General features: G+C 33.3%; 1 protein-coding gene and 2 pseudogenes across 3 annotated transcripts; 2 read left to right on the plus strand and 1 right to left on the minus strand.

The window, feature by feature from the left end:
• Positions 1-249: 249 nt before the first annotated feature.
• On the minus strand, positions 250-5,850 carry LOC120166570 (annotated as a pseudogene).
• An 8,019-nt stretch (positions 5,851-13,869) lies between these two features.
• LOC120166610 (serine/threonine protein phosphatase 2A 55 kDa regulatory subunit B beta isoform-like) lies at positions 13,870-19,087 on the plus strand. Of its 3 annotated transcripts, XR_005519944.1 has the most exons (15): positions 13,873-14,305; positions 15,207-15,310; positions 15,432-15,530; positions 15,631-15,750; positions 15,917-16,102; positions 16,237-16,328; positions 16,559-16,677; positions 17,026-17,149; positions 17,255-17,378; positions 17,542-17,610; positions 17,717-17,808; positions 17,952-18,029; positions 18,239-18,306; positions 18,565-18,814; positions 18,907-19,087. XR_005519944.1 is itself a non-coding variant. In XM_039175843.1 (14 exons), exons 1-14 carry the CDS (start codon positions 14,191-14,193, stop codon positions 18,705-18,707), a joined length of 1,533 nt encoding a protein of 510 aa, XP_039031774.1. In that variant the 5' UTR covers positions 13,873-14,190; the 3' UTR covers positions 18,708-19,087. The 3 variants fall into 3 exon arrangements, 2 of the variants coding, with proteins under 2 accessions (XP_039031775.1, XP_039031774.1); XM_039175843.1 differs by having other exon boundaries at positions 18,565-19,087; XM_039175844.1 differs by lacking the exons at positions 18,565-18,814; positions 18,907-19,087 and having other exon boundaries at positions 13,870-14,305; positions 18,220-18,301.
• Positions 19,088-20,685: 1,598 nt separating this feature from the next.
• LOC120166571 lies at positions 20,686-21,521 on the plus strand (annotated as a pseudogene).
• Positions 21,522-22,278: the final 757 nt, after the last annotated feature.

Here is a 22,278-nt window from a genome sequence, read left to right on the forward strand (position 1 = left end):
GTGTTTATTTTTTACCTCTGAATGATTTAGTGTTATCTGATTCAACAAAACAGTGTTGAATGATTCAGCACATAATTACATTCTGAATGATTCAGAGCTATTATCAAACAATATGTCACATCAGAGTTAATTCATATAGAGCCTCTGAATCATTCAGCATTTGAATCATTCAACACTTAATCATTCTGAAATAAACAACCAGTCCTGAGACTTCTAGGAATATGGACACACCACTCTCTCTTTAACAGATCAAAAATCCGAACCGTCAAAGAAAAAGGAGCCGAACCTTGCTTCCTCCGTTGTAGAATCTGAGTAGCCTCAACGCTATCAATTTCCAAAAACAATACTACGCTTCCCCATGTTCCAAAAATATATATTTTTATAATCAAGAATATATCTAGGATTTTGTGTTAAGAGTATGAAATTTCAAAAAATGTATTAAATTTTTAAAGAATATCAAATTATTAAAATAAATAAAAAAATTACTTAAATTATATAAAAATTTAATTTTTTTTAAAGATATAATCATCTCAACACGTATAATCTATCTCTATTTATAATTATATTTTGTTTATAATTTATTGGTAGTATTCAGAGCATTTTTACGTTATTTTACTATTTTTAACATTTAGGAGGACATACTTGAAAATTTACTATCAACTGAACCAATCATTTTTCCTTTTTTTAATGTTGAAACGTGAGAGGAATAAAAGCTAAGCAAATCTTGTCGTAGTTGTCCATACCTAATATAAATACATATTTTATTAGCAATAATGCGACTATTTAATAACTACTTGGATGAAATTAAGGGGGAATTAATAATTCGATTTCGTGGACAACAATAACCTAGTACGTGTCTCGTTTTATCTTGTTAATCCTTTCGCCACATAATTAATTAATAGGGTAAACTGCCATGTTAGTCACCCAACAACAGGATGTGCTCTATTTTGGTTACTGAATTAAAGATTCTATAAAATGCTTCACTAACGTCACAAATTGTATCAATATGGCCACTCTAGTTAACTCGTTAATGAAATTATTGATGTGATGGTTATTTAATCGATCGATATAATAATATAACTTATCTTAAATATTTATATATTCAATTCATCCTTCACAATTGTAAACTTTATTAATTTTGAACACAAAAACTCGTTTTCCCTTCTTAAAAAAATTAATTTTGATGACTAATAGGGTATTCTATTGAGATAATTCAACACATTTATAATTTTGTAACGTTAATGACTAATTTGTAATATATTTAATTTGGGGATCAAAAGAGATTACTAAATAATTGGATGACTAATAGGGTATTTTACCTTGATTAATGGTATAAAGCTTGTGCATTTTCTACGCAATAAGCTCAAGGCCAGCCGTCATTGGGCAAAAACACAGAAAGTGATGATGATAATAATATAAATGATTAGATAAAATAAGTATTAATTTCATGATAAATTTGTGTGGCTCTCAAAACCTCGAATACCTATGGCAGCGTCATAATTAAATAAATTCATTTTTTTGAAAGATTATAATTCAATAAATTCATACGTATGCAGTTGGTACTTAGAAAATCAAAAGGACCTTCTAGAGAGTCGATGTTAAATAGAAAAATCATGTTCAGTTAATCATACAAAAATGATAAATACACCTCATCTACCCACCCCTTGTTTATTATTATTATTATTGGCAGTTTCTCTAGTAAATAATTATTCCAATGATTTATACAGATGAATACTCCTTAGCTAAAGCCAGGGTTTCAAATGAAACCCGCGATCGAGGTCGCGTTTTTTATCATTTCGTGTTTACCATTATTGCGGCCATAACGGACGCTATTAAGAGTGTAGAGAATATATCGAAACGCAGTGCTGTCGCTATTTTGCGATCGTGGATCGCTATTTGAAACTTGACTAAAACCTTACGTCTATAAAACAAAAGAATTGACAATTTTTTTTTTTGTCTCTATCTACAGATCTAGTAATTCATGCCTTCTCTTTTTCCCTCACCAACATAAAAAAGATGTTACGAATCGCCTTATATAGATTACAAAATGTTGATTTTGCCCTTAAACCTCCAAAGAAATCCAGGTTTTAATCGGTTTCAACTTCAACCCCATGCTTTCCGACGAAAGAAGCTCCGGAGAGATGAAACACGGACTCAAAGGGCTTCTAGGACTAAGGGGTATTTGAATGGGGGAATATGGGATTCTCATAGAAATTGAATGCACATTCTCCCGTTTGGTTAGCATGTGAATCTCATTCCCGGTAATGTAAGATTATCAATAGTGGATTTTTTTGGGTATTTACCGAGAATGTCATTACCTTCATTTCCTTAGGTATTGTTAGATTACCGACGTTTTGGACTAAAATGCCCTTAAATTTTTTTTCTTCAAAAATATCATTCTTCTGTCATTGAATAATAAAAATTCTACGAAGGTTAAATTACAAATTCATCCTTAAGCTATTTTAGATTTACAAAAAAAAGTCTATAATTAAAATTTTATATGAAGTTCGAGGTTAAAATAAAATTTTACCCTTTCATTAAACATTTTTATATTTTAAATTTTGTAAAAAATTTATATAAAATTTTATGAATTTAATTTTTTTAAAAAAATATATAAATATTTTTCAACTTGTTAAAAAAATAAATATATAATAAGGACAATTTGATCAAATATATACATTCCAATAATCTTTTATTCCTTTAACCAAACACGGTAATCTTACATTTCTGCTAAACTAACCAAACACAAAATACAACATTCCCAGTAATCTTATTCTCTGGTAATCTTACTTTCCCACTGATAATCTTACATTCTCTGGTAATCTTACATTCCGTAAACCAACACACCCTAACACTTAGAGTCGCTTTGTATAAGCCGTATCTGTAAGGAAGTACTCTATTGGTATGAACATGGCATGGGGCTGCTCCTCTGTCACCATTGACCCACATGCTTGAACCTGTAGGTTCCACCATTTTCATGTCGTTAGCTCAATGCCACGTGTTTTTAGATGTAGAAGATATTAGAACATGGGTTAGGCAATATACCTCCACCAAGGCACTATATCTTCTATCTAATTTCGATGTCATGTGAAGGGCCTCGGAATGGAAAGGAGAGTTCTCGCCTACAAATATTAACGAACGGCAATGCAGTTTTCTTAGCCCTTCGCTAAGGTCGGGTCTCCTGAAAGACGGTAAATAAGAGTTTAATGCCGGACCAAAAGCAGTGACTACATGCATGCATTGAAAATTCCTTCTTCTTCTTTTTCCCCCTGATAAATCTAACCAACCACGTCTATCTACCATGGAGATATACCCATTCATTGCTTCGAGAAATTGCCAAATATTTATACTCTGCCTTTCATCTAGCAACTGCAGGGGAAAAACACGATTTAAGTCGGAAAAATGCCATGTGACGATAAACTTATTTTATAATGCCAGGTGAAAAGTAAATAAGAGGTAAATACAAGGAGTTAAAGAACTAACTCTTCTGCATGACTGAACTACATCTGATTCTGGTACTTGAACACCACCACGAACTTCCTGCCATTGTCGTTCAGAACCTCACCGCTCAACTAGTCAATTCTATAAAGCGAAACAGCATATGTTTTTGGAGCCGAAAACTACCTTACTGAAGTATCGCTTAAGCAACAACTCCTTTACCACACCACACATGCCATAGAAATATAGTAAATTTGACATTACTTGCAATAATATGATATGACTATCCAGAAAAGCACATAAATTTTTAACCACCAAAAAGGAAGTAAAAAAGGTCCAGAAGAGGAACCTTATTTAGCCACCACTCTGTCCATGAGGGTTCTCTGCAGAGGGGTGAAACAAGTATTAACCCAAACACCCGTTGCCGGTATTTCATCTATTAAGACAATACAGAATAATTATTTCCAAGATTACAAAAGAATATTTAGTTCTTTATCTGGGACTGGGGAAGGGGAAAAGATAACTTTTGTGCTCTTCGCTACTTACAGCAAATAGGTAAGAATATATGCTCCAGCTGTAAACCCCATACACATTACAGCACCAAGCCTGCAATTAAAAAGAAGATGAAGAATGGAAGAGCTAAAATAAGGAATAAGCTGGCTTGCCTTTATTCTTTTCCAAATAAATAATTAATGATAGTAACATATTGAAGAAAATGACACCTTAAGAACTTATACGAGTGCATCAATTTATATCATTTTCAGACAACTACTACAACAATTACCCACCAACAATTTGAAAGAGGAAAATAAAGAAACTATAGAATTATATGATTACCCAAAAAAGTTGAGAACCTCAACAATTTGATCTGCCAATTCATCAACAGAAGGCATAAGGTCATCAGGACCGATGGGGGCAGCTCCCAACTGCAATTTCTTGAAGGAAGTCCTGGATAAGAAAGGTCTGAATCATAGAATTCAACCAAAATTTGTTTTGATTAAAACAGGAAATACTAGATTAAAACATGAATAGAACTGACCTCATGCCCTGGAGGACTTGTATGATATATGCAAAAGTTGTGGAGGAGTAAACGAACTAGCTTCTGGACAAAAGAACAACCCTTGAAAACAGGAGGTATCTGCAAAATCCCAGACAACCAAAACATGATGTATCCTTGGAAAAATGGTGCTTATTATTACGGAAACCGACAAATTATAATGTCATGAACTTTACATAATACATTGACATGTAAAACATTAGCTCAAAGCATTCAAGACCTAAAGTCTGGCAAATTATAATGAAAACACAAAAGGTCTCATATTCAAAATAGGTAGAAAAATTCAAGCATAGAAAGGGCAACCGTTTTCACCCAAAACTGTTGGCAAAAAGATCAAATTCAATAGACTCTGAAAGCAGATATGCTGTCCTAAGAGGAAGGCGTATGGAAAAGAAGCAGTGCAATCAGGTTTCTTGCATTACTTACGATTTAGCGCTAAATAAGGATAGGTAACAAGAGCCGGCTTATCTTGGTCTCCGAACACAGCAACTGAAACAGTACCATGGTGAGTTCTCACAATGTACTCCTGCAGATAGATTTTACTATGCATTGTTATTCCTTTGAAGAAACCTCGAAATCAAACAAATATCAAATTAAATTACCATATAACATATGATCCAGAAAGGCAATAGGAGTCTAATTGACATGAATTCCATTCACTTTAAAAAGAGACGTATTCAAGCATAGCCCAAGCAAAGTATATTCTAGCTATAGTTAGCACGTGCAGAGAACAATTTTAAGAGACGTTAGCTGTTTTGCTCATTTAGGCATATTCTGCATCATCCAAACCCCTAATTTGACAAGACGTTGACATACCACTATTAAAATTACCAGCTCAAGAAACTCCCCCAGATCAGCAAATAAATAAAATAAGTAAGCATACACAAGTTTCAAAACATCATTGAGTTTAGTTTGTTGTTAATGTAATTAAATTTGATTTAGCTGGGTGTTTCTAAAATGAGAAATGTTCAAGAAGCCATTAATCGATTGACCATAAAGAACAAATAATGTTATCATTCAAAATTAATTGTAGCCAAAACGAAAATAAAATTGACTGTTACTGTAGAAAATGAATGAATAATTTCAATATATGCTTTAAGACGAAAAGAAATATATTAGAAATAAACAATAAATCCAGCTTAGCTAAGCAAAAGACTAATAGTCGCGCATTCAAGCTTTAAGAAGGAAAGCATTTCTCCCATGTTTTTCTCCTCCATTCCCGCATTTTCCCGGTAACCAAACAAGAAGACAAATAGAAATGCAGTTTACCTTGCCGCCGAGAGAGAATGTTTCCATATCAATGGAAACCGAGTCGCTAGAATCTGCCATCTCTCTCTCTCAAAATGAAGACGCATTTTTAGAATGGATAAAATTACAAGCTTACTCACTGAACTTTACTCTCTTTCCTTTTTCGTTCACCATACTTCTAATGTTTTTAATTTGATCACTAAACTTTAGACACTGAATTTTTTTATCACTCGACCGTTAAATTTCTAACACCGTTAAATTAAAATTAAAAAAAATTAAAAGTACAATGAGTGAAATTGGAGAGAGTAAAGTTAAGTGAGTATTTGAAAATATAATATTCAAACATGTTATTACGTAACATTTATCATGTAGTTTATATATAATATAATTATATTGATAATATCTTATATTGAGGAATTAGATTGTTTGAAAATAAAAAATAAAAAATAAAAAAATGAAATTAAAAAAATAACCAGTGCACCGTTTAGATGGTGATAATTGTTTTTAAATTAAAATTAAAATTACTCTGCAAAATTATCATATAAGGATAAATTAGTAAATAATAAAGTTAATACCATTTTCTGAATATTTTGGCGACGTGTAACATTTTCCTTACAGATACTAACTACGAAAAATATTGTCGGCGAAATTATAAGTGGAATGGAGTCTCAGATTCTAGACCAGGGCAACGCTTAACAAAACTGCACGAATTTTCACACTACGTGGCGCCTAATAATGAAAAGAAAAAGTCGGCTAATATTTCATGTTGCTTTTTGTTTTAACGGTCACATCATATAGGTTACACATAATTAAATTAGGTACGAATTTAAAAATATTTTTAAAAATAAATATATATAGTAATTATAAAAATTTTCGTACATAATATAAATAAAAAAATTTGCCCCATCCTACCATACTCGAGCAAACACCAATGACCCTTATCTTCATTTTAAATTATCAATGCCACATCTACCGACATTTCAGTGTCGGTGATTAGTTTTTGGATAGGGTGGTTAAGTTATCGATTTTGATATAATTCAGTTTCATAAGATTAATTTTTTAATAAAGAAATTTAGATTGAGTTTTATAAAATATAAAACTAAATCAAGGTTAGATTTATGATGGATGTTTTTAACCTAAGATAATAATATATATATATATATCGATAGAATTAACTAATTTTATTCAAAATAAGAAATATTTTAAACTACAAAAAAGATTCATGATCGCAATCCTAAATTAAACGCATAATTAGGAGGATTTAATATAATTATTGAAACAAAACTATCAATTTATAATCACATAAGCGGGACTATACAGGGAAAGATTAAAAATCTAACTAAGGAACTCGAACAAAGATAGGTATAAATAAATCTGATTGCATTGGAAAACGAATTACAAAAGAAATTAAGCTATTGAAATACCGTCGACAAACCGTAAATCAGACTCTAGCGACGTGAAAAGCTATCCACAAAAGCAAATCGAGTATCCAAATCCAATCTGATGGTCCAAAGTAGATAAGATCAATAAGATATCATATAAACGTTATCTCGATTAGTCATGACGATGTCAAATCAACATTTAAAAAATAAAAAATAAATGAAAAACGAAAAAAAACAAAAACATACCAAAAAAGCATAAGAAAATGTATCATAAAGACATATAAAAACGTGCAACAATTATCATAAAGTCATATTTTTTTGAATGCCCCTTCTCAAAGGCTGTTTGGGAGGTGATCATCCGGTTGTGTAATGTTAGTAGAATAGTGGGAAGTTGGGATGAGGAACTAAGTTGGGTAATTTATCGGTTCAAAGGCAAAACCTTCCTTGTGTTCTTTTGGTGTGCATATGTTTACTGTATATGGGAGGAGAGAAATCATAGGTAATTTAGGGATTCTAGTAGAGATGTTGATAATGTGGTTAATTGCATTAAAAAAATTGTTAGGCTGAAGTCAATTCGTGTAGTCATAAAGAGCAGTGTTAACAACATGAATATTTGTTTAGTTTGGGGATTAGTACTTCTTAGGAGGTTGGTGCTGGAATTTATTTTTTCTTGAGGCTTGTATTGGTTGTAGCAGTGAGTTACTCTACTGCTTTTTGGATAATAATATGTAAATTTATCCAAAAAAACGTGCAACACAAGTAGACTTATTGAAAATAAAAAAAAATAACATAAAATAAAATAAAGATATGATATAGAGAAGAAAAAAAAGACAATAAAAAATACCGGCGTTTGACAATCAATATTAAAGTTGGTGGTCACTGATCAACAAGGTAAAAAAGAAAAGAGGTGAATGACACACCAATAAAAGAAAACTATGTTTTTTTTAAAATTGATTTTACCCATTCTCACTTTTTTTTTAATTGCATAATCTCTTTATACATTTTAAAATAATTATCATAATATGTTTTTATATTTTTTTCAATTATCTCGTTATTTATAAAATAAAAACAAAATTTTGTTCTAAGATTTAAATCCGATGAAATATCATCAAGTATAGTGACAAAAGTATTCAATTTTGAAATTATGACGGAGTTGTTAACTATTTTAGCTATATGTCTTCTCAGTCACCAAGTAGCCCAAAGACTAGGCTGTTGGCGGGCCCAGCCTAGTGTTTAAAGAACGGTTCAATATTTTGGGGTTTGGTAAGATGCTCGATGAGTTCAAACGTTGGATATTTAAGCCCAGCCCGGACCAAAGGTTCCCGAACTCCACAAAGGAATTCATCCTCTTCCAATGGTCGAACTCAGCCACCAAAAATTAAAAACACAAAAAGCATGCGGTATTTTTTTCCCGTTAGGTTATCCGAGTCTTTTATTTAGCTCATTAGGGCTCCCGGGTTTTATTTTTGAGAATACGACAAATACTATAATGAAGTTAAAACTCGTGACATCGAGGTGACGAATTTTAATAAAATATTATTTTTTTAAAAAATTATCAGATTAAGATAAAAAACTTGAATAATTTTTTTTATCCGAACTCGATACCTCAACGTGACTAATTTCATGCACAATAAAAAATGCCGTAGATATCAAAATAAAAATGTATGTGCCCTTATTTTACAATTTTTTTGGGCTGCCCTAACAGGCCGAAAAAACCAAATGCATGCAGTATAGCACTTTCTTCCTAGCTATAACACGTGAAGAAATTCATCCGAATTGCGAGTTTTATAAAATATATTAAAAAAATTAAAACTCATCATACGAACCGAAGAAAAATTGTATGGAACTCATCATATGAACCGAAAAAATTATATGAAACTCATCATGACGAGTTCCACTCATACTACTGCAAATAACCTAAATCCCATAATAATTTTCCGACACGTGTTCTTTTTTATTAAAAAAAAATCCACCTGAATTATCACGAAGTCCACTTTCTCCATGCTTTTATCTAATTACGTAATTCTAATAAAGAGGATATAAATGCAGTTATTTACAGTTCAATTACTACATGATTACTTTGTGTAGACCACACTGCAATGATCATTCTTCTACAATTCCATATTATGAAGAATTAAAATGAAAAATTAGGAGCCGATGCTTAAGTGATATAACCCATCGTCCAATGGTAGAATGCTGACTTCTTCAGCCACAAAAGCCCTTCACAAGCTGCTCCTCTACGACATTCGACATGCAACCAACTTCAAAATGCGGTTAAATAGAGTTCTCATACACTCTGCAGTCATAAACTGGGTCAGGTTGCTGGCTTAATAAAATATTATTGTTCCATGTCTCTCATATATTCATCCAAACCTGGACTGTCAATCTCATTCCCACAAGTAAAGCCATCACCGTAAGCCAAAGGCAAAAGCTTCTCCCTTCCCAAGTTGTCACATAATTGATACTTGTAGACAAGGGAACAGTATCCATTGAATCAATCATTTCTATAACACTATCAGCTTTCTTGTCTTCTTTCCTCTCATGAACCAAGGAAGAAAGATTTTCATCCGAATATTCAACTCTCGACTTGCAAGTTGCAAACACAGCCTTGGCATAAACCTTTGAAATGTCACATTCAAATATTCTTACTCCTTGATCCTCAACAATGAATAGCCACTCTGAAAATGAGACCATCTCATTAGACATTTAATGAAACCAAAGTCAAAAGAGTATATAAGAAAGAGGGAAGAACTACAAATCATGAGCTACACATCCAATGCAGGTGTTGCTGGTATAGTGATTACATATGCTCCACTTTCGACAATGGTAAGAACAAAATATCTCCGTATCATCACATAGCATGTTGACACATTCTTAACTGGACCATCCTTTGAAACAAGTGCTGAAGTCTCGACAAGAGAGAATAAATGACAAGAGCATAGAGATAGCAGGCAACTCACTGAGAAGAGCTACAGGACTGGTAACATTCAGGCTCTTCCCAGTCTGGCTGGTAACCCACTTGATCAACTGACAGGGAAACCAAGATTCAGAGAATGCATTTATGTAAGAGATAGCTTTGGTCTGGTTATCATTCTTCTTGTGGAATTAGATCATGGCTTGTGAGATCTGTTGGATGAGATATTCTAATAAAAAGCAATTGCACCAAGCCTTGATCTCCACATTCAGAATCATACCTCAGTGACCATATGGCATTGTCAGCAACAAAGGACCATGTCAAAGCAAGATCTTTTAGTTGCTTGCCAGGTAGCAGAATTCCTCCTTGTGGACCAAGGAATGTATGGTCCATCTTTATAACAGCATCGTATAGAGTCTCTCTTAAATAACTTCATTTCCATGGTCCTAAAAGAAAATGGAGGTTTATTCAAGTATCTAAGTGACTAGCAAAGTCAAACATTTTCCAGACATGCTAAATAACTGAGAATCTCAAAGTGCAAAGAGATGGTTTGAACATCTCGAATTTCCAAGGATTTAAAAACAACAGAAAGACAACTTGGTTTGAAGGTTTTGTTTGGTCCTAAAACTAATCTTGAGGGAACCTTTTTTGAGGAAAATTATGTTCGTGGAAAACAATCTATTTTCAGTGGTAGATAAAATGCTGTTCTAAACAACTACTCATAGGCACAAATAATGCTAGGTGATGATGTAAATAGTCAAATATCAGTTTAATGCAGATGCTTGCTAGCAGGGAATGCCTATTGCTGGTTGGATTATCAAAGAAACTTCTTGCTGATTTGCAGCATTGAGTCATTGACTGATGGTCAAGTGGCGCTGGTCATGAAAGATGAAAAAATAGGAACACACCTCTGGTCTGATCCTCTTTCACAAGACATACAGGGAACTAGCCAGGGGCGGATGCACTAAGCCCCTAGGGGTCAAGTGCATCCCATTATTTAGGGGGAAAAAAATGAAATTTAGTATAATATGTTAAAGAAAAATGGAAAAAATAAAAAAATTTTGCACCCCATTATTTTTAAGAAAAGAAAATTAAAATTTTAGAACCCATTTATAAATTTCTGGATCCGCCACTGGAACTAACGTAACAAATAGCTATAGATCTTTCCAGTTTTGTTTCAACACATTGACATAGTACTCCCTATAGTTAATCTTCTATTGCTCAATCTTCATTCAAAGACTGTAAAGGAGAAAATTGCCTAGTTCTACAATCTGAAACCAAGAAGTTGCCTTGTTGAATAGCAACATGCTTTGTCCGAAGGTTAATTCTGAATAGTAAATACAGATGCAATGAAAATCAAAAGGGGGAAAGAAGTGACAGGTAAAACCTGTTCCAACGGAATCCTAAGAAAGATATATGTTACACAACAATGAATTTGAACAACTAACATCAGCATCAAACAGGGGAAGGATAAAAACAAAACCTTATCACAAAAAGGAATACCATGCTATTGCTAGCAGTAGACTTGGAATAACAAGCCTTGTCAAACAGAAGAAGACATGGGATTCCCAATAGTGGCTTTATATAACACGTATCAATCAAATGTTTGTCTACAAGGGAACAAAAGAAAAAATTATAGACACTCATTCTTGATAGCAAAACTATACTTGTGCTCGTTGCATTCCAACACATGTATGCACATGCTGACATACACGTACAAACATGCATACGCAGCAAAAAGGCAATGGAAACTATGTAACTTGTATGTGCATATATACGCCATACTGGGTCAGTGTTGTATATCTACTTAATTGATCGTACCTTTAACAAAAAGAGATCGACTTTTTTTATATACATATTTGCTCTATAAAGAAAGAAGGAAAGTGAAATGAATAGTATCGCGACAATGATATAATTAGATATCAAAGTCAAAATTGGTGACCCAATAAATGATACTGAAAGTGGAAACAATTCATCCCTATCGGACTAGACAACTTACTTACCACTAGAAGAATTAAATGGCGTTTAAACTAGTTCAGAATAACTAAGAAGAAAAGGCTTCAATTATACAAAAGAAAACCCCAAGTAAGGTTTTATTTTGTTCTTTCTTTATGGGAACTTATTGATTTTACCTTTTTTTATTTTTTTTCTTTCTCAACCAAGGCTCCTCCAAAAACTGAAAGAATCGAAAGCATGAAACAATTTTTATTTTAAGTTTTGTGATGATCAACGGAATTTGGGTGATTATTTAAAACTTGCAACACAGTCATCAGTAAACCCCAAAATCCAAAATACTTCAATTACATTCTAAACCTCAAATTCCAAAATACTTTAATTACATTCCCAACTCCAAATTCATAATACATTCTCAAAATCTGTCATAACAAAATGGACTTGAAGCAACAACCATAAACCCTCAAAACATAACCCTAATATTAAATTTCCCCACCAATTAACCTAATATAATCAACAATATTTAGTTCATTTTGGGTCCATAACAATAAGTGATTATGTTGGGTTTAGGATTTAAAAGTTGGATTTAACCAACTATAAGTGAACAATACTCAATTCGATTCTATTTTTCGACTTTAATTGGTTCAAAAATTTGATACAAATTGACTTTGAGTTTGATTTCATAAACTCAACTTAAAAAAAATTCAAGTTAGAAAAATCGAGTTGTAAAATACATCTCGAATATCTCAAAATTTGTAATAATTAGTGGATTAATTTTTAAGTTTGAGTCAAGTCCATTGACTATGTATAATATATGTATATCACATATGAAAAAAAAATATGAAGAAATATATGTATTGTATATGGTTAAAAAACTATTTAAATTAGAATCAAATAATATTATACTATTATATATATTTATAATTAAATTTAAATAGAAACTCAAAAATTCAATTCAATTCGACTTGATTTAAATTTTATAAACTGAAATCGAAAAAAATTCGAGTTAACTATTTTATAAATTGAACTGAATTAGAATCAAATAATATTATAATATGATAAATATTTATAATTAAATTTAAACAAAAACTCAAAAATTCAATTCAATTCAATTCGACTTGATTTAAATTTTATAAACTCAAATAAAAAAATTTTGAGTCAACTATTTTATAAACTGAATTGAGTATTTAGGTCCAACATAACCCTAAACCCAACATAATCACTTATTGTTCACTTATAATTGATTAATTTTTTTCGAAACAATTATGTTTTGAAGGTTTAGGGTTGTTGTTTAAAGTTTAGTTTGTTATGGTAGATTTTGAGAATGTATTATGAATTTGGGGTTGGGCATATAATTGAAGTATTTTGGAATTTGAGATTTAGAATGTAATTAAAATATTTTGGATTTTAGGGTTTAAAATGTAATTAATGACTGTGTTGTAAGTTTTAAAAGTTGGAGGACCTAAATGCAAGCATCTAAAAAGTTTAGTGACCATTTATACAATTTATCCTAGCGGTAGTGAAACGACCGTTACGTTGGAGGACAATATTACAAACGAACTAAATGTTTGGTGATTGTGTTTTAAGTTTTAAAAGTTTGGGAACCTAAATGCAAGTATCTGAAAAGTTCAGTGACCATTGTATACTTTACCCATAAAACAAATAAGAAAGAAACTATAGAAGAGAAAGAAGAGACGGGGGAGATACATCCAACAATCCGCCAAAAAGCTACATCGCATTTCCTGCTCTGTCATTATCTTTTAATCTCCAATTTTTTTATTCTCCTGAATTATAAAAAAATAAAATAAATAAAAAACTGTGAAAGTTTTCAGTCTATGGAGAGACTTGCGAGATGAAGGCAATAAAGAGTGAAACCTCATCCCCGTCGCTATCCATTTCCTGCAAAGTTTATTTTCCTTAAAAAACACATATCTAATCTATGTTCGTTATTTGCGAAAGAAGGGAGAGAAGGAAGATGTGGATAATTTTTCATTGCGGAAGCTGATGTTTCTTATCTATGTGATCGATTGAGAGCTTGCATTTGTGAAATGGAGATTGCTTCGAATCGATGAAATGTTTCGGTTTGTTGTAAATCTAATTGTCAGATCGGCTCGTTGATGCATTGAGTTTGCTTTTATTTCATTTCTTGAGCAGGAATCTGTTTAATTTTCTTCCTTATTTCTTTGGTGCGGAAAACAATGAGCAACGGTGGTGCCATAGCAGCCGTGGCTCCGGTTGGAGGACCACAACCACTGGACTGGAAATTCTCGCAGGTGTTCGGAGAACGGATAGCCGGAGAGGAAGTACAGGAAGGTGTAATATTTGGATTTATTCAATTCGATTTCTCTTAGGGTTTAATTATGCCTAAGTATTTATTAATGATAATTTTAGTATTTTTTATTGCATAATCGATTTTCCGCATTGCTATTTCCTTTTCCATTGTTTATGTTGGTTATACCCGAGTTCAATTTGATATATATTCGGTTGGATGAAAGTAGAATGTCAGGATCTAGGTCTAGCTTCATCACTCTAGCTTCTCAAAGTGTGATGTGAAGCAATGGCGTCTAAATCATGTTTTAACTATTGCTCGTGTTCTTTTATTATTGGTACATTTGAGGTTGAGATTAGTTGTTATTGACGGAACGATTGAAATATTCAATCTATTAAATGTTATTCATACATGCTTGGCTGTTTTGTTTTCTGTTTACTGTTTTACTGAAGGCTGGTGCACCATGAGAAAAAGGTATTTAACCAAGTCTTTGCTGGTAAGGGACCGAGTTTGCATGCGTGATTGATGCTCTTGACTTTAGGTTATGATGTCTTGACTATTGACTAACATGATCAATAATGAAGTATGCTTGCTTTGAGTATGCCATTATTGTAGTAATTTCTTTCACATTGGAGGTATTATAGAAAATGGAGAAAAAAATTCCAAGTGAACTAATCAAAAGATCTTAGTATCTGGTTGCGCGAGTCACTTGATCTATGAGTTACTGTTGTTTTGAGCCAGTGGGAAGTATATTTTTTATGTAAACTGTTTTTACCAATGATGTTGCTCTTTTACCATCCTCCATTTTAAGAGGGAAAAATTGGAACATTTTAAGTAGGTATTATTTTCCATGATGCTAACAGTCATGGGTATGTTCTCAGTACTCATGTGTCTTTCATGTTCTGCTTCATCTGATCACTTCGTTTTCTTTTTCTTCTTTTCCAGTTGATATCATATCTTCTATTGAATTTGATAGAACTGGCGATCACCTTGCTACTGGAGATCGTGGGGGTCGTGTGGTTTTGTTTGAAAGGACTGACACTAGAGATGTATGATTGCTCACTGTTTTCATGTTTATATTTTGAAAACTATATTGTTCGTGTTGCTGCTCCAGTGTTTTATTGGTACACATTGATACATTTCTTTGACAAAAAAATGTTTAAAATGTAGCATGTCGGACTGCGGAAAGATCTTGAGAAGATGGATTGTCCAATGAATAGGCACCCAGAATTTCGGTATAAAACAGAGTTTCAGAGCCATGAACCAGAGGTACTTATTGCATAAACATAGGGATTGTTATAATTTACATGCTAAAACATTTTTGGATTTCAATTCCATTGAAATAATGAATTTTATTGGTTTAATGCAGTTTGACTATCTCAAGAGCTTGGAAATTGAGGAGAAAATTAACAAAATTAGGTGGTGCCAGTCAGCTAATGGTGCTCTGTTTCTTTTGTCTACAAATGACAAAACAATCAAGTTTTGGAAGGTAGGTAAAAGGCATTTTTTTTATTGAAGTTGTACGCAGATTAATACCCTGACAATCTCTCTGTAATCGTACAACACCAGTATCCCAAAAGCAGCAATTCAGCAAACCTACGAATCAAACCTTGCTCATATATTCGTTTTTATAATGTCATTTCAAATATGGACAGGTACACGAAAAGAAGGTAAAAAAGGTATGTGACGTGAATGTGGACTCTACAAAAGCAACGGTAAATGGTTCTATCGTTGGTTCAAGCATATCAACCAGCTCCAAGCAGTACATTGAGAGTGGAAGATGCATAGACAATAACTTCTCATTCCCAACTACGGGTTTCCCATCTTTGCAGTTGCCGGTGGTAGTTGTCAATCAAGAATGCTTATATATACACACATTATTTTTGTTATGCTACAATGGTTTGGCTGTGTTTGATTTGTCAACGATATTGTGTAAATGATCGCTATTTCCTAATAACGCTTCTGTTATAATTAGGTAACCAGTATTGAGACGAATCTTATGGCCAGATGTCGAAGAATATATGCTCATGCCCATGACTATCATATTAATTCCATTTCCAATAACAGGTCTGTGTACTTATTTTATTTAATTTAGCTACAATCTTTTCTCTCCCTCTTAATCCTTATATAGGGTGCATCCTTTTTTAGTGTCAATCGAGTGCGAGCTTTCATGGGTTTTAATGTTTTGTTGTTGTCGTCTAGGGCTGGTGCTTGACTTTTGAACCTGACAACTTGATCTTCTAAGCTTTTTCACGATTTTCCAAATATTTAATTGTTCCTTTCTTCTTGATTTGTAGTGATGGTGAAACTTTTATTTCGGCTGATGATCTACGAATTAATCTCTGGAACCTGGAAATTAGCAACCAAAGTTTTAACATTGTGGATGTCAAACCTGCAAACATGGAGGATTTGACTGGTGAGGTTTCCCTTTTGGATTGGCAATTTTGGATCCCTTTGGATTTTATTAATCTTTTATATTGCATATGGTTTTGGTAGAAGAAACAATTCTTTCTGAATTCCCCATTCATCTTTTTTTTTTTGCTTATTTATCTGCAAGTTTCTCTTCCCAACCATCAACCCTCCATCTTTTTCTTTTTTTTTTGAGAGGGTCGAGGTGGGGCTGACGGGTGGTTGGGCCCCATCTCACTCTTTGGGTTTTTCAATCATCTTTCCTATCAATTTTATGATGTTTTCCTGTGAACAATTTCTACTATATGTATCTGTCATGTTTGCATAATTCATTTGCTTCGGTTCATACTTGCAGAGGTGATAACTTCAGCAGAATTTCATCCTAAGCACTGTAATATGTTAGCATACAGTAGTTCAAAGGGTTCAATTCGTCTTATTGATATGCGACAGTCTGCACTCTGTGATTCTCACAGCAAATTGTAAGTGTCCTGTGCTTTTTGTTTTTGATTGGTTTATTTATTGTGGTGGATTGGGGAATCATCATTAGCTTTAGCCACTTATATTGTATTCTCTTAATGATACAGGTTTGAGGAACAAGGTGCTCTTGGCACCAGGTCTTTTTTCACGGATATCATAGCATCAATCTCGGATATTAAGTTTGCCAAGGATGGGAGACATATTCTAAGTCGTGACTACATGACCCTTAAGGTTGATAAATTTCTATATGAAATCAACTCCTTTTCTTTCAAGCTACCATTGTTGTTGTGTCATGCCTTTCGGATATGATACTTGTACAATAGCTGAATCTCTACATTTATATATCGTCCTACCTCTTCTGTTGTTCTTAACAAGGTTTTGATTTGGCTGTCAGTTGTGGGATATAAATATGGATTCTGGTCCAGTTGCAACTTTCCAGGTTCATGAACATCTTAGACCTAAGGTAAACATATTCTTCTGTTCTTCTGTTCTTCTGTTGGCTTTAGATGGGGACACTATATTTATTTCCTCATGATGGATTTGATTTTTTTTTGGGGGATCTTGAGCAGCTTTGTGATCTCTATGAAAATGATTCCATCTTTGACAAATTTGAGTGTTGTCTTAGTGGAGATGGACTTCGAGTGGCTACTGGGTCGTACAGGTATTTTGTGTGCGTGTGTGTTTTTTTTTGGGTGGGAGTTGTATATATATTAATGGTATGTTTTAATCATCTTAAATTAAACATCAACTATATTCTAGGATCTGGACATTATTATATATATTGGTGTCTTTTTGTGATTTCAGCAATCTGTTACGGGTCTTTGGTTGTTCTGAAGGTAGCACAGAAGCAACAACACTGGAAGCCAGCAAAAACCCCATGAGGTATGTTCTGATGTTCTTGGGTACTTATTTATCCATGAGAAGAAAAAGAAGGAATATGTTTTTGGCCGCTTGGCTATGGTAAATATAATAATGTGCGTAGCTTTGAAGGGACTTGTTTGACCTTTTCTTGGTTTGGGAAGTCCTGTATCAAAAGAATGTCTCATTGATTGTCAGAATTTGCCATTCTAAGTTATTACTGAATTTTTCAGGAGACAAGGTCAGACGTCATCAAGGCCTTTGAGATCCCTTGGTAGTCTCTCTGGTGTTGTCAGACGAGGTACATGCTTCACATCCTTCTTACAGAGTTCAAAATTTGGAGATGTCTTGATTTGTGTCCCATCAGTTTAATCTAATTCTTTTGCATAAAAAAATAATCAATCCCTGATTTGCGCTTTCGCTTCATTATTAGTGTATTAGGATTTAGGACAATAACAGATTCAGGAAAGCATTTTATATATTTTTACTTGCATGCTGTGTGAGGTTTATCTATCACCTATTTATCTATGCTTCTCTTTCTCTTTGACTCCATTTCCAGTAAAAGGAGCAGATAACCCTGGAGTTGATGCAAACGGAAACGCATTTGATTTCACAACAAAGTTGCTACACCTAGCATGGCATCCAACTGAAAACTCTCTTGCATGTGCTGCATCGAACAGTCTTTACATGTATTATGCATGAAGATGACCCACCAAAGCTTGTGATTATTTTGCCAGAGATATCTCTCCAAATTCTTCTCTAATTAATCATGCGGAAGAGGCTGCAAACATGGTTACCAGACAATCTTGGTGATTTATTGAAATTTTCGATCATGTCTTTCAACACCAGAGTTCAATGTATCTGTTGCTGATTTGTCCACTGATTAAAATATTCTCTGTAGGGATAGATGCAGTTGTTATCCCCATTCCGTTGTGTTTAGGTGGAAGAAAAGTATAATTGATTAGAACTCCCTCCAACCTCTGAACCGAAGTCTCAATCACTCTCTAGTTAGGGCTGCAATGTAATGTTGCCTTGAGAGACTAATGGGATCTTCAACCCAAAATCGAAGGTAACAAAAAAAAGGAGCTTTATGTATGCCGTTGAATCAAGTCCCGGTGATATTATTATCATGTGCTTAAAATCTTGTACCATTTCAACTTTAATTGTTTAAAAGTTTTTTTTTTCATTAATATGATCATTGTTATTTAATTTCTAACTATTCTTTACATCAACTTGAAGAAATGCTAGTTTTTCGTTTCTACGGTTGTACTGTATGCAATCGATTAGCTGATGATTTTTTTTGTTGAAATTATATAAGTAGTGGCAGCGTTTCAATAAATTAATTTTTTTTAGTTTACAATGAATTTATAAGATGAAATTGGGATTTTTCATTTTTATTATGATTCACACATTCTTTGATTGAAATACATCGCTGCCACATACACGTACAATGTACTGGAATTTACCTTTAACTGCTCATCCGTGCAAATAGAACCAAATCTATTGTTTTTGCCTCACTTTAAGCGGGCTTGACGTTGTTAACTAGCGAGCTGTTTATTTATAACCGCCAGTCCGCCACCAAGAACGAATAAATTGAGTGGGAGAGTTGTCACCAAGCCTCTTTGTGCTGGAAAAATGGCGCTAATCAGCCGAAAACACCGTCAATCGCCTGCCTGGCCCATCTCTCTACACCCACCCTCTCTTATCTATCCTCCTCCTCCCCGACCACATATGCTCCTCCCTCAACCCACGTCCCTATTGAGGGCCTTTCTAAAGACTGATGAACACGTGATCTCCAAGGTCGATGACCTCTTGAACTGGGCACGTCCCGGCTCCTTCTGGCCCATGATCTTCGGCCTCGCTTGCTGTGCTTTCGGACTGATGCACCTCACTTCGATTTCGATTGCTTCGGTGTCATTTTTAAGCCTAGCCCGCGCCAATCCGATTGCATGATTGTAGCTGCCACCCTCACCAACAAAGTACCCCTCCTCTCCGCAAGTATGTTTTCTATAGCATTTGAGTTTGATTTCAATACACACTTTGATATTTAAACTTTTTAATCTAATTAACTAGTTGGATCTGGTCTTAAGATTTTATTTGATATTTTTTTGTTTTATTATGTATACTAATATATATATTATTTAAATATATTTAAAAAAAATTATTTATTGTAAGTATTAATTTAAAGACAAAAATCAAATTCAAGTATTCAACTTAGTTTAATAAAAAAAAAGTAGGGTTAACTATAAAAATCATCAACCTTTAAGCGTTGACTCGTTTTATACCACCAATGTTTCAATTTTGCTAATTTTAGCACTAATGGTTATTTTTAAGTACAATTATACCACTCCGTCGTTAACTATTTAACGGTACATTGACATGACAGCTCCACATCGTAACGTTATTGACGTGATGCCTCACCAAAATGACGTCGTTTCGACACAATTATTTTAATGCTCAATAAACACAAAACGACGCCGTTTTGCTTGAAATATTTATTGAAATATTTGTGGTTAAGGATATTTGAGCACAAGAACCATAGAAATTATTCTTAATACTTAACCGCTAGTCTACCTTAAGTTATTGTTATTTTTTTCTAACAAATTTTTAAAAATCTTTGTTTCCGGAAGAAATGCTTGTTCCAAACAAGACAACTCATCATCCTCGTTCATAGCAGAACATGAAATCATGGTTTCTTGATTACTCAACGTTGAGAATGAACTCAAGTGTTGCTTCTTCACACCATCATCATCATCTTGATACGGCTTTGTTTTACTATCAAGTCAAATCGAAACTCTAGCTGGACTTCTACAAGAATCGATTAGTGGAAAAGCTTCTTAAATTGAAGAAGAAATATAAGACCGTGATGAGTAAGATCAGTTCAGGTAAAGAATTTTCCTTCAAAACCCCTCATGATCAAGCTACTTTTGAAATTTTCAGTAGGATCTGGAGTAATATTGTTGGCAAAGTAGAAGATAATATTTTAGATAATGATGAAAATAACAATAATAAAACTAGTTTAATAGACGAAAGTGAATAGAAAAAAATTACACCGAAATCAATTGCCATTAAGAAAAGGGCTAGAAATAAAGGAGTGAAAATGGAGGAGAAAGGAGTTTTAAACGATGGAACTCTGATTACCAATAGTAACTATAATGTTAGGACTAATGATGATAATGGTAATATAGAAGGATTTAGTGGTGGATGTAGTGGTGGTGGTGGTGGTGCAGGAGGAGTTAATGTGGAGGTGGGGGTCGTAGGGGAGACTGAGAAGTTGTTTAACACCAATGTTCAAGGAGTTGTTAGGTAGTGTAATGGGAGGTGGGAGGAGGGGGATATGGAGGAAGAGGGATTAGTCAGTTGGCTATGAATGAAATGCCGTTGAGTTTTGAGGGAAGTTTGAATTTCAGTGGTGGTGGGGGTAATGCAGAACCAACGGATGAGAGGTGGAGAAAGCTGCAGATGGAGTTGGAATTTTATTTGAAATGGTTGGAGATGGTGCAGGATCAGATTTAAGGTAGCCCAGCGGTTAAGCATTTAGAATAGTTTTTATGGGTCTCGGGTTCAGATCATCTTAACTACAATATTTTTTTCTAAGCAAAACGACGTGGTTTTGTTTATTGAGCATCAAAATAGTTGTGTCAAAACGACGTTATTTTGGTGAGTATTTCACGTCAGCAATATCACGGTGTGAAGTTGTCATGTTATCATGCCGTTAAATCATTAACGGCGAAGTATTATAATTGTATTTAAAAGCAAAAGTTAGTGCTTAATAAAATTAAAACGTTGATGATATTTGAAGTAGTTAATCCAAAAAAGTATTCATCTAAGTCAAATTTAAATATTAAATAGACCAAAAAATTTAAATACACTTAAAATAAAATTCAATTACTTATTTAAAAAAAACTTAAATACCTATTTAAATTTAATTATTAAATAAAAATTAATTATTTTTCATGATATATGATTTTGAATTGATCATTTGGCCCAAGTCATGCCATGTAGCGTAAATTGAGCCTAGGGGGTAAATGAGTTGAGTCGAGTTTAAGTATCGTTGAGTTCGATTTGAAAACTCTGTAATGCAGTTTGACTCGACTCGAAAACTCGTGAGCTTAAAATTTTTAAGTTCGACTCGAACTCGAAATCTTTAATTGAAGCTCGTGAGCAACTCGAAAAGGTTCAAAATTAAAAAAAATCTTAAACTTAACTAAATTGGAACTTCAAACTCAAACTCTAACCTGAACCTTAAATACATGAAATTTTATTGTATTTT

This window comes from Hibiscus syriacus, unplaced genomic scaffold (genome assembly GCF_006381635.1).
Source record: "Hibiscus syriacus cultivar Baekdansim isolate YM2019G1 unplaced genomic scaffold, ASM638163v2 tig00111640_pilon, whole genome shotgun sequence".
NCBI classification, from domain to species: Eukaryota; Viridiplantae; Streptophyta; class Magnoliopsida; order Malvales; family Malvaceae; genus Hibiscus; species Hibiscus syriacus.

What these genes read in the sequence shown, in the direction of transcription:
- LOC120166610 (XM_039175843.1), top strand. Translation starts at nt 14,191, where the DNA reads ATGAGCAACGGTGGTGCCATAGCAGCCGTGGCTCCGGTTGGAGGACCA. An exon ending in TTCAGAGCCATGAACCAGAG is followed by an intron (nt 15,531 to 15,630) that starts GTACTTATTGCA and finishes GGTTTAATGCAG; the next exon opens with TTTGACTATCTCAAGAGCTT. An exon ending in AAACAATCAAGTTTTGGAAG is followed by an intron (nt 15,751 to 15,916) that starts GTAGGTAAAAGG and finishes AAATATGGACAG; the next exon opens with GTACACGAAAAGAAGGTAAA.